At 38.1% G+C, this 13375-nt stretch overlaps 1 protein-coding gene across 1 annotated transcript in view; it reads left to right on the top strand.

Annotated features, from left to right (window-relative positions):
* The window catches only part of LOC129767913 (uncharacterized), a 51937-nt gene extending 38905 nt beyond the window's left edge, over positions 1–13032 (top strand). Inside the window, exons 8-14 of the mRNA XM_055769195.1 lie at positions 379–595; positions 670–855; positions 10233–10295; positions 10366–10487; positions 10549–10617; positions 10675–10997; positions 12167–13032. Of these exons, the coding sequence (XP_055625170.1) occupies positions 379–595; positions 670–855; positions 10233–10295; positions 10366–10487; positions 10549–10617; positions 10675–10997; positions 12167–12727 (1541 nt within the window). The 3' untranslated portion in view covers positions 12728–13032. The remainder of the gene's footprint in view (positions 1–378; positions 596–669; positions 856–10232; positions 10296–10365; positions 10488–10548; positions 10618–10674; positions 10998–12166) is intronic.
* The last annotated feature ends 343 nt before the right edge of the window (positions 13033–13375 follow it).

Consider the following 13375-nt stretch of genomic DNA (forward strand, 5'->3'; position numbering starts at 1 on the left):
TCCCATAAAAGAGAGTGATTATGGACAGCCAGGTGGAAAAGCAGCTCCACCCATCCTTTCCCCGCTTGCGTGTAGTATAGCGAGCTGGTCAACATGAGAAAGAATGCAAATTTTTCTCATTTTGAAATATTTCCCCTTTCCTCCTCGGCAGGAAAAAGGATTCATTGAACGGAAAAGCGGGAAAGAGGTCTACAAAAGAATTTCACTCTCCATTGCCCGGCTAATGAGAAAGTGTTTACGAGCCTTTCATGTCGAAGTCTGTCTTTTTCGGGGACAAAAATCTGTGGAATTTTCCCGTCGGTCCGTCGACCGTTGGGGGACTTCATGTTGAAAGATTTCTAATTATGTAACTCTCGCCGGTTGTCCGGCCTCCCGCAGGTTACAGCCCTCATCCGAGCTACGGTATGGCAATGGAATATGCCACCGCCGGTTCGAGTTACCCTGGATACGGCCCACCGGGAGCATACCAGGCTTGCAGTCCGTACGGAGCGCCTCCTCCCCATCCCCTGTACTCCACCGGGGCGTACTCCGGAGGACACTACTCGATGCCACCACCGAGCCACATTCCCTCCCAGGATCGGCTGCTGAAGGATGGGTAAGTTTTAGTTTATTTGTTTTTTCCCGACGCCAATTCGAAAATAATTCGTAACGGTCGCACACCGAATTCAGATTGACAGGCCTCTGCAGATCGTATCATCATGGGAACTCCCAGGAGCTGAAGTGTCCCACGCCGGGATGCGATGGTTCTGGCCATGCCACGGGCAACTATTCCTCCCACCGGAGTTTGTCTGGGTGCCCGCGGGCTACGAGACCGAAGAACAAACCCAGGGATGGATGCGAGGCGGAACCGCTGAGGTAATTATTATGTAATTTGGTAATTCAACTAAGATATTGTTTTATATTGATGTTTATTTCATTATTTAGAAAATTGTCCGATGCTCATATCTTGATATTCTATATGATTTGTCTTGAAAAAGAGAATGAGAGAGAGAAACCAATGGTTTGGGAAATCATTTTGTATTATATTAATTTCAAACACGATGCATTGAGGCATTAGAAATGACATTGAAATATATGACAAACTGACAGAACTTTAAGGGGACTAGCATCGTATGTTAGCTATATCCCCTCTTCGGGCTTTAAGAAGTGTGATCTTATATCGTAGAAAATCCATGAGGCCGAATATGAATGAATGAAAATCGATTTGATTGGAGGAATTTCTATAACATTATAACGATATTTTTACTGTCGATGGGGTTCAAATAAAGTAAAATCTAACGATCCTCTTGGAAAAATGTCCAAAATTATCTGGAAAGACCAAACTAGCCGCGTTCCAAATCATTATTTTTAGTTGCTATAAAATACTTAAAGGTTAAACCACGGAATCACGGAATAAAATATTTTTTTCTCTAAAATTTAACTGTATCAAGCTAGGAGGGGATAGAATCACAGAAGCGAACCCCGAAGCTTTCATCAATGCAAGCGGCGAACAAGATGAATTTTTCACAATCTTATGTACAAAAAGTGAATAAGTGGACTGTATTAAAATGTTTTAAAGCCCAGAGTGTGCTGGACCGGAATGCAAAGCAGAATTGGAAGGGTAAGAAACGCTCATAGAAAAATTGTTAACAAAATATGATTGCGTGGTTATGGACGACGAAACGTACTTTCTGTTCAAATTTATCGTCAAAAATTTCATACCCCTGCTGACTGGAAGAATGTGAAATTAAGAACAAGTCGAAATTCCCCGAAAAGTTCTTCGCAAGCAATGTACAATTGTGGATTGAAAAGGTGAAATTTTCTTTTCTTTTGGGACCATGAACCAACAATTTGAAGAAGTGTCTACGGAAGAGATTACTGCCTTTTCAAACTGTTTTTCAAACACTATTCAAACTCCACCAAACAGTGTTACAGCGAAAATGCAGCGCCTCGGCCATGAGAGGAGAGTTTCTGGTCAATTTATCATAATCATTGCGTAGTACCGATCTCTTCCGAGTTTTTTTTTGTTTTTTTTTTCTCCAGGAACTTTCCTAGTGCATCCAGCTAAGATATAGGGCTACACGATGCTGGATCTCCAAATGGCATTCCTGGTCTCGGAAGCAGCACCAACTTTTGAATTTTCTGCAGCACCAGTTTGGAAATATCGGAGAATGCTAGAATCGGCATGTTCAAGGCCAAATCAGGGCTTCCAACGGGACCAGGGGCCTTCTTCATCTCCAATCCTTAGTTAACCTTAATCCTATGGATGTTGTACCTCAAATTCTCGTCATCACGATTCGATATGCGTCAACCCAGCGATTAACGTCAGCATCTGGGCACAGACTCCTATAGCAATTGGTTTGCTCAATCTTATCTCTCGTTTTTAACCAACCCTGGTCGCTCGGAATAGCGTTCGTCGGTCCTCTCTTTATGCTTCAGTCCGCGTCTTCTGGACTTGTTTTCTGGCTGGGAGACAACAAAATTTGGAACGCCTATAACAAGATCATTTCTGGATAAATCACAAAGAAATTCAATTTCTTTGGAGCCAACAAACAACAGAATCATCGTAAAATGTCAAGCATCATCTAAGCACACCAAATCTCATGGTCAAATTTGCAGTCCACAATTTGTACCGACCAAACAAATGACTGAAGTAGAAACGAAACACAATTTGAATACATCACTGAAAACGATTGTGTAGTAAATGAAAAAGTGTAAAAAGGGGGAAACTGCATGCGTCGAGATGGAGTTCAGTCATAATGGAAATTTAGAATTTTAGAGAAGTAGGAAAACAATTCGTCAAAGAATGATGGGCCGTGTTTCACAATAAGTATAAACATTAGTTATGTACCAGTTCTAATCGTCAATACAAACTTCACCTTAATACATTATTGGCCACATTGTCTGGTTTTGACATCTAGCAAAGCATTTGACCTCAAAATAAAATTATTTTTACTCTGCTGCATCAATTTGAAGAGTTTTGAGCATGTCGACTTTTGTGCTTGAAATGTGCGATTTGCGGTCAAGCATTAATTTTCTTCTACCGTTTTGTCTCATATTCCGAACACTTCATTTTTAAATGTAAATTTACTACACATTAATTTTATAAATAATTGAATAATGTAAGCCCTGACATTGCATTGATTCAGCCTGTAATTTAAAATATTAACCATTTGCAAAAAAGTGACAGTCAAAACCAAAGATAAAATGCTTGCGTTAGCAAATTGCGTGAAAAACAAGCATCGTTATTTTTTAGTTTTTGTAGTTCTTCCAATTTCTTTGTTCCCTTTTTTCATGTTAAGTGCTAGAAATGGTGAGAATCTACAATAAATGAATGAAAAAATTATATTTTATGCAGATATATATTAATCAAAATTAGTACTGAAGTAGTGTTCGGAATTCAATTTTCGGAATCAAGTTTCTTTGCATGATTCAAATTCCGAACACTTCATTTCAAATGTAAATTTACTGAACTTTATTGTTATAAATAGTTGAATAATGAGAGCCTTGACATTATTTGGGTTATAGGCTACATTTTCATATCATTTACAGATATCGATACAGCCTATAATATATAATATTAAACATTTGCAAAAAAAAAGTGGCAGTAAAAACCAATAATAAAATGTTTGCGTTAGCAATTTTGTTTTGCATTCCGTAAAAGACAAGCACCGTTATTTTTTCAGTTTTTAAAATTTTTTCAACTATTTTGTTTGCTGTTTTCATGTAAAGTTCTAGAAAAGGTAAGGGACTATAATAAATGGATGAAAAAAATGATATTTTGTGCACAAATATTCATAAAAATTAGTATTGAAGTAGTGTTCGGAATTTGAATCAAGTTTCTATGCATGATTCAAATTCCGAACACTTCATTTTAAATGTAAATTTACTAAACTTTAATGGTATAAATAATTGAATAATGAGAACCTTGACATTCTATGGGTTATAGGCTTCATTTTAACATCATTTACAGGTATCGATACAGCCTATAATTTACAATATTAAGCATTTGCAAAAAAGTGACAGTCAAAATCAATGATAAAAAGGTTTACGTTAGCAAATTCCGTAAAAGACAAGCACCATTATTTTTTCAGTTTTTGTAGTTTTTTCAACTTTTTTTTTGCTGTTTTCATGTAAAGTGCTAGAAAAGGTGAGAATCTACATTAAATGGATGAAAAAAATGATATTTTATGCAGAAATATTTATTAAAATTAGTATTGAATTTGAATCGAGTTTCGATGTATGATTCAAATCCCGAATACATCATTTTTAAATGAGAATTTACTGAACTTTAATGTTAAAATAATCCCATAATGAAAACAAAAAAAAAGTCTATCGAAAACCAGTGATAAATTGTTTGCATTTGCAGATTCCGTCGAAAACAAGCATCGTGAATTTTTCGATTTTTTTAATTGCTGTTCGTTAGGTAAGAATCTCATTACGAATCTACTATAAATTGTTTAAAAAAAACTTTCATGAAGGAATCTTTATTAAAATTAACGTTAAAGTAGTGTTCGTAATTTGAATCAAGTTTCGACGCACGAATCGAATTCCGAATAAAAATGTTTGAACACTATTTTCCGGCAAATACAACGATAGTTCACAAATTAGGGTACAAGGACCAGGGGTACCAAATGTACTGCATCACGACAGTAATCTCATGACTGTCGCCACCATTGTCCCGTGACAGTCACGCGATTGAATTTTTAACTACAGTCACACAGTGGAAATGTTATGCGACATTTATTGTTACTGTCGTGTACTGTACACGAATACATTCCCATGTGAGAGTATTTTGGTCTTTCGTCTGCGACAGACCCGCTTGCTCATTAGTGATGTTACGTTGCTACCGTCGTTGATGATTTTTTTCCCTCGTGCTGATGATGTCGGGTGTCTTAGTATATATTTTTCCAGTACAACGTCATTTTATTTCATTTCATTTTCGCAAACTAAAGAGATTAATCTGCTGTGCAGCGAAGAATTAATAACAATTAATAACTGGCGAGTTCTGCAGCATATTCCGATATGGGAAAATTTAATTTGTTGATGACGCGGCTATTCTATGTAGAGAAGTTTTCGGGGGAAATAGTGTGAGCAACAGAAGAGAATCTGTTGAAAGAGGTGCGTGGAGAAGTGTCGTGGGTGGAAGTCGTGTGAATGAAAGTTACGCGAATGCAACTGTAGGGCCAGATTAGAATGCGGCTGGGGGAAGTGTTGCGCACTTAGCAATGTAGGTTTGGACATGAAGGAGATTTTATTTTATTTATGAATAAAATATGTTTAGTGCGTAATCTTAATATTATCAACAAAAATGTAAAGTAACATTTTAGTATTATTATCATTATTACTAGCCGACCCGGTAAACGTTATGCTGTCATTTAGATAATTTTTAGCGAATATATTCGTTGTTATATGACAAAAAACAAGTGTATTGCAAGTGTGTTTCATATTCATATCGATATACTGAATTTGAAATACAGCCACATTACTGCCCTCATTCACGGACTTGCAAATGTATTTAATGCTTTTCACGGAACTACAGAACTGCAGAACATTAATATATATGTTGTATATGCAAGATTTTATTACTCTGTTACATAGAACACATTTGATACGGTAGAGTGTGGCTAGGATGCATAGCTCGATTGAACTTGAGTCGTCTAACGGATTACAGAATGCAAAATTGCGATCCGTTCGGGTAATTCTAACTCGATTGTATTTCAGAATACGACGGTATACTTTTACCTGGTGAATTAGGTTTGCCTGGTTGATTATTGCTTTGAAATATATGATTCATTGACATTCAAAACTATAATTATATCATGATCTGAAGAATTTTCCACATATAGAGATATTTTGATTTGAACATTCAGCTATTTTTGAAAGTGTGAAGTTTTGCCTTTTTTTATGTACAAATTTATTTCCATGAGATCTTCTACGTGCGAAAATTTTCGTTATACTTGTTTCATTTGCGATTTTTTCGGGAATCTGTTTAATGGGGGAATCAACTCTGGTAAATCGAAAAAATGGTTTTTATGCAATGTTGTACCGGAAGGATTCTTCGATATTTCATTTCGTTGAAAATCTGCAGTAAAAACTATGGGGTCATCTCAAGAGTAACATGGCTGTACGAATCTTTAAGCGCATTTTTTTCAGCTGGTGCTACGTTTATTTCAGAATCTAGTGGACCAATTTAGCAGAAGTGTTTTTTCAGCATGCAAAAATGAATTCTTGTGTGACCTACGAAAAGGACCTATCTGCTTTGATCGATTATCATCATTGATAACTTCTCTGATAACCACGGCCTTACTATTTTTGTTGATTTTTTGTTTTATTCAAATGGCCGACATTTTGGCAATTTTCATAATTTTCAAAAACCGTTACGTAGCGGTTCAGATAATAAGATTTTAACATGCTAAAAAAATCAGCCATATCGGTCCACTGGATTATGAGAAAATCGTACAACTAGCAAGAAAATGTTTTAAAGATTTATAAAAAAATATCTTTCAAATGAAAGCAACATAATTGGCTCACGTAGCGTACTTTTTAGTGTAGAGCCAATTTTGTCCTATAACTCTGTCACTGTTAAAATTCGAACATATACGTAGGAGGGTTTTTCCATGAAATATGATCATCTATCACCTCCTGAGAGATTCTGGGAAAATATATTAAATTCTTCTTTTACATTCAATAATCAAAAATTATATGCATGAAAAACAAATTGAAAAAAAACATTTTTTTGACTCGATTATATACAGGATTCGATTATATACAGTGAAAAGAAATTGGAGACTGTATATAATCGAGTTCGCGCTGCATTAGTTTCCAACTTGGAGGATAAATCTAAACACTCCCAACACTGAGTATTATTATAACGAATTTTTTCACATTCCTCGTCAGGACACACTCGTTAGTTGGCAGCGCATGTGGAGTGAAGATGAGTTCGGTCGTTGGTTACACACGATTATCCCTAAGGTTTCGACGAAAGCTTGGTTTAAGGGATTGAATGTCGGTCGTGATTTCATTCGCGTGATATCTCGGCTTATGTCCAATCACTACAACCTAAACGCGCATCTCTATCGAATTGGGCTCGCAACAAACAATCTTTGTGATTGTGGCGATGGCTACCACGACATCGAGCATATTGTCTGGTCGTGTATTCGGTTCCATGCTGCTCGCTCTCAGCTCTGTAGAGCACTGAGAGCACAAGGCAGACAATCGGATATCCCCGTCCGAGATATCTTAGGTAGCCGTGATCCTGATCTTCTGCTTCATCTATACCTGTTCCTCAGGAACGCCGATGTCAACGTTTAATGATTTTTCCTTCGTTGTGTCCCTGTTTCGTATCCCTCCTGTTCGATCTATAAACTTTTACTTAGTCGCGGCAATACATACACACACTCTTTACAGATACACGGGCCAAAGGTTGTGCAGTCCACTGATGATTCAACAAAAGCCAAAGGTTGTACCGCTCATGACAACTCTACACGAGCTGATGATTGCGCCGGCTAGTGACCATTCTATCCTGGATTCCTCGAGAAGACGCACCACGCTAGATATGGGGTACAGACTAGGGGGGCGTTGCTGATTAATGGTCAGCTGCATCCCAATAGGAAGTATCCCGTGTCGGGCACAGGCACAGATCATTGAAGACAGCAACATCACAATTACGAAAACACTTGTAATACTAACCTCGAGCCAACCGCGAGTAATCGGTTACATATTACTAACATAGTTATAAGGCAAACATTGTCGAAATATTGAACTCCCGGCCCCGTCAGGTTGACGCCATATGAGCCTTAATAAAAATATATATTTTGGATAAAAAAAAAAAAAACACTGAGTATTTCCGACGTCACCAATATATTATCGAAGAAACTCTCGCCTAGAATTATTAAGCTGTGCGTGGTTTTTGTTGATCATTTGTGTATCTGGATTCAGGCATCCCAACAGTAAAGCATTCTTATTACAGTATAAAAGAACATTTGTTAACAAATGTTTGCATGCTATTTCCTTGCAAAACACAGGTCGCAGGTGCAAACCAACGAGAGTAAAATTCATTTTCTTAGCCAGGTCTTCAACTAAAACCACAATAACAAAACCGGGGTCCTGAAGTAACAGGGCGAACTCGATTATTATATTACATTTTTATATAACTTATCCAAAAATAATAAATGGGTTGTTTTTTGTTTTTGAATTATAATTTTCAAAGTTAATCGTTGGTCTAAAACTTATGTTTCCCTTTTTTCCAAAAATGACGTCTTCCAAAAATTCATAACTTTTGAACTACCTAACAGATTTGGATAATGGACATATTAAATTTAAGTCAATGAGCTAGTCTTCTTTGAAAAAATATTCAATTTGCAAAAAAATGGAATCCTTTTCGCATAATAATAACTCAAAAACGATAAAAAAACACATCTTTGATTTTTGGATATGTTATGTAAAAACTCCTCAGCTTTCAAGAAAAAATATAAAAATATATAGCGCCCTTGGTCCCGAAACCATGTAAACTAGAAAAAACGAACACAATTGATAATTACGAAAACCAAAATCAAATTTTGTTGCGAGTAAAATATTTTTCCACAAAAGATTAGCTTATTCGCTTCAATTAGATATAACAATCATCTGAATCGGTCCAGTAGTTCAAAAGTTATGAATTTTTTAAACCAATGCATTTTGGCTGTTCGGAATTTGAGACAAATGTGATTAATGTAATTTTTATTTGCGAAGCAATTTAAATGAAAAAAAAAGTAAAATGAAAAAGAATGCTCTATTGTATCCAAAAATCAAATTAATTTCGCGATAAAGTACCATTTTGAGTACTGAGACACTGTTCAATGCCCACCGAAGTTTGAGTGTTCGGAATTTGAGACAAAACGGTATTATCTAAAGAAAACTGTTGCAGATTTGTATCGAATGCTTATCGAAGCATACAGTGAACATGTTCGTGAATAATCTCAGTGTCTTGAGCTGTTCAGCAATTGAAAAATAGATGACACTCAAACGCTTTTTCGAGAATCCTAAGCGTCAAAGATGTTGGTTTCACGACCAAATCACTATGGGCAGAAGACAATGGTCTATGTAAGGTGGGATTATAGTTTTACTATTCATTATATCATTTGTTTATCTATCTTTTAACAATAAAACAAAAATTGGACGGAAGAAAAATATACATGGTTAGAAAAGTTACAAGTTGATGAAGTGAGGGGGTTTAAAAAAAGGTGTGCCATGGCGTACACGATTCTAGCTCTTCTGATTATGTGAAACATAAAAAAATCGAACAGATTCTGAATCAGTAAAGATGCCTCTATCACATGAACCTTGGATAAGTAAAAAAAAAAACAGTTTTTTGACAATTTGACGGCCGTTTGAAGGAAAATTTACCCATTGTTTACCGAGTTAGAACCATTTTTGTGATGCGGTATCTAACCTGGTACGGCCATATCAACGAACTTCAAACGCGTTTTTCTCGAAACTTGTTTTTTTTTAAACTGGCGTTTTTTTTCAAACTTGCGTACACGATATCTCAAGTTCTACTGAACCGATACATGTCATATTTCTACAATCGATACAATTTGTATGCATTTCTTTATCGCATGAACCTCTAAAAAATGATAATTTTGAAATTTTAAAATTTTTAAAAAATCGGGAAACGCAAGGAAAAGCGTTTTAAACCGCATTTTGTTTTTCAAACGGCCACCATTTTGTCACAAAAGATGTTTTTGACTTGTCCGAGGTTCATGCGATAGTGGCATCTTTACTGATTTGATTTAGAATCTGTTCGATTTTTTTGTTTCGGATAATCAGAAGGGCTGGAAACGTGTACGCCATGGTACAACTTTTTTTTGAAACCCCTCACTTCATCAGCTTGTAACTATTCTAGTTATGAATATTTTTTCTCCGTTCAATTTTTGTTTTATTGTTAAAAGATAAATGAACAAATAATGATATGATGGAATGTAAAAATACTCTTTGTTCAATTTTTACGGAGATCGAAAAAACGTCCGAAATTTGTGTTCTACAGTGGAATACCCCCTTAAAAATCCGATTTCATAATTTTACATTGATAAATAAGAAAATGACACGCATAATTCCCCTCTACCACGATTTTTTGCCCGTTTTGTTTCGGGTCCAAATGTTTTCATGTTCAACCTTTAAAATTATGTTCCTTAAATGATTGTTTTTATCGATCTCATGTACAATTTCATATTTTATTCAAAACCAAGCCCTAATTTAATTCCATAATTCAGGTGCCCGATTCCGGGATGTGATGGTTCTGGTCACTCTACCGGCAAATTTCTCTCCCACCGTAGGTGAGTCCCATTTGGATCGTTTCAACTGATTCTAAGTACACCATTTATGATTTCCTAACTACCCTTGCAGCGCATCCGGCTGTCCAATCGCAAGCAAGACCCGCATGAGGATCATCGATTCCGGTGGAGGTGATACTCTTGGTGCACTGAAATTCAGCAGTGCTTCTGAATGCTCGACTCCCGACTGCGAAGGTATCATAATAAATCGGGTCTGAGTATTGTTAAATCATGGGAGTGTTTCTTTTGTGTTTAGCTTCCACGGTTTCTAAGAAAATGAAATATTCTGACGAGGAGTCCGATAAGTTGATGAAAAATTACAATGGTATATAAATTGTGAAATTTTAAGATTGATAAGGAAGCTTAAATGTTTGTTTTCTAGGGATCAACGATTTGGTTTCCTCGAATGACATCCGAGACAGCGATGCGTCCAACGGATCCCATATGGATACCCACCAGTCGGATCATTCCAGCAATAGCTACGCATTCCCAAGCAATCCCTCCGGTTCAAGTAATAGTAGCCAACCACCGCATCAACAGCAGCAGCAGCACCCTCAAGCGGCGGATGGCACCGGTGAGGACCTGCTTTCCCTGGAGGCCGAAATTACCGAACTGCAGCGGGAGAACGCACGTGTCGAGTCGCAGATGCTGCGACTCAAGACCGACATCAACGCCATCGAGACGCAGCTAGGTCACGCCGATCGGGTACGTAAGCTCAGGTTGGTTGACGAGACGGGATCCACGCACGGACCCAAGAAGCTTCTTCGCCCATCTCACCAGCTTATTTGACCTCGTTTGTTTGTGTTCTGTTTGCGGTTGCCCACGTTCGGAGCCGGGAAAGCTAAAACCACAGCAAAAAACGAAAAACGATAATCGTTGCTAATCTTGTTTTGGTTGACCCAAAAGCACCCAATCACAACATACCGAGAAAGAAATGGAGCTAAGCGCCGGTCGTGACGGCAAATCAAATTCAATAAAGTCATAAAAACGGAATAAAATAACAAAACTCATCGAGATATGATCGCTCGTAAATTGTCTGTGTGAGCAGGTTCCGCCGCAGTCTAGAGTTTTCCCCCTTTTCCGGGGAAGGGGAAGATTTTTTACTTCGGCGCGTTGCTTGGGACGAATGGCTGAGGCAAAAAAAAAGTGACCCTTTTTTTCTTCTCCCCTTGTGTTTTTTTCGGCATTACGTCACCCCGCAGCGGAACTATCGCTTACATTGCGAGATTACTATCAATAAACACAGGCGGAAATTTGTAACAGCACCCCGTTTCTGGCGATGGGCTGTGAGTGGGAGGAATTGCATCCATAAAACGATTATAATAATGTCAACTGCTTCTCCAGCTGTGAGTTTGTTTAGATTCGAGAGCTTGGTCGCAAACGTCCAAACCTCAAACTTTTAAATTAGATTAACGCAAATTAGATTCCTTGGGAGGGACTACAATCGAACAAGGTGAAAGGCTGCGCCTTGATGTGGTGTTTACATTCGAGTTGACTGCGGTAGCGTTGACCCGTTTTTGGTTTGTTTATTGAGTCGTCAGGCAGCAAAACAGACGTTCGTCATGCAATTAGGCCATTCATCACACGCCCCATACGAATGCCGGCCCGAAAAAAAAACCAGGGGAAGCATAACTTTTGGTGCCACCGAAATCGTTGCAACAAACAAGTCAACTGCACTTCTAACTTCGCCGCAGAATGTGTTCTATTCGAACGATTTTGATGGTTCAAACTTTCAAGTGATGAATGTGTTTGCATTTACTCCAAAATTATTTCCAATAAGCAATTAAGATCGGCATGTGCGTGATTTCCCGGTTCCGAATGCAGTTTGGCACATTCTTAGCGAACCTAAATCATTATAATTTTATTTCGTACAGAAAGCTGAAACTGCTCCAACTCATGACGGCTACTATGAAGGCTTACGAAGCAACGTGATCTCGCTACTGAAACCACCTTCCTCGGAACCAGCTGGCAGCGTCTCCGGCAACGAGCCGAGGGATCCACCAGCCAACGCAATCGCGAGAAGAGAAACCGACAGCAATATGGTGGGCGAAAAGTTGCCCACTCAAAACACCAACCACAACAATAATAACAACAACAACAACAACAACAACAACGAGATTTGCAGGAATCTGAACGGAAACAGCAACTCAGCACCAACGTCAACGCCCAACAACGGGGAGCCCCATTTCGATCAATATCTCTCCAAGCTGCAATCGTTCTGCAACGATGCCCCGATGGCAAGGAGTGCCAAAGATGGCCACGGCATGGCTCACCAACAGTACTACCAGCACCCAGTTAACCAGGGTTACCATCACGAGGGGCAACAGTTCGGCCAGCTCGGCCAGGAGGACGCCGAACGGTCACGGTACTACGAATCGCTGAGGCTGGGCTCGGTAACGGATTATGGGCCGGCCATTGCGGCCACGTCCATCTGAGTGAAATTGGTGTCCTATTTGTGTATACTAGTATTTAGCGTTAAGGTCATCGATGTATAACGAGCCGAAAGCAAGAGATAACGAGTACGATTTTTAACTTTTATATATTTCCCCTATTGTTTCCGAAGGTGTATACCATTACTACAATCCTCTACATATCAGTAGATTTTAGTATGTTATGGGCTCAGCACAGAATCAGTTTACCAGAATGAAATCTCTTGGTTGTATTTAAAAGACAAAACTAAATGATTGATATTGTCATGACATTATTATTTAAGGTTTCGTCGAATGCTACAATAAAATCTGAAAATGGATAACACGTGGATAATGGTTTCTCTGGAGCCTTGGTTTCGTCTTTATGCCATCGATGTTCGCACAACATCGGCAATGGGGAGTCTTCGCTTACTGATCCCAAGACCCAAGACTCAAGACCATCTTTTTAATGGCATTTTCCAATGTTACAGACCAATGTTTCTCAACTGTGATCGATATCTCGTATCGAAAAAAAAATTCAAATTTATACTCACTGGGAGGATAACATTTCACATTGAAAATTCCTAATGTTGTTTTCTGGTTTGTCCAGTTACAGGTGAGGGTAAGTTACAGGGTGTTAAAAACGGAAGGCTGCATATTTAATAGTTTTCACAG

Source organism: Toxorhynchites rutilus, chromosome 1, assembly GCF_029784135.1.
Source record: "Toxorhynchites rutilus septentrionalis strain SRP chromosome 1, ASM2978413v1, whole genome shotgun sequence".
NCBI classification, from domain to species: Eukaryota; Metazoa; Arthropoda; class Insecta; order Diptera; family Culicidae; genus Toxorhynchites; species Toxorhynchites rutilus.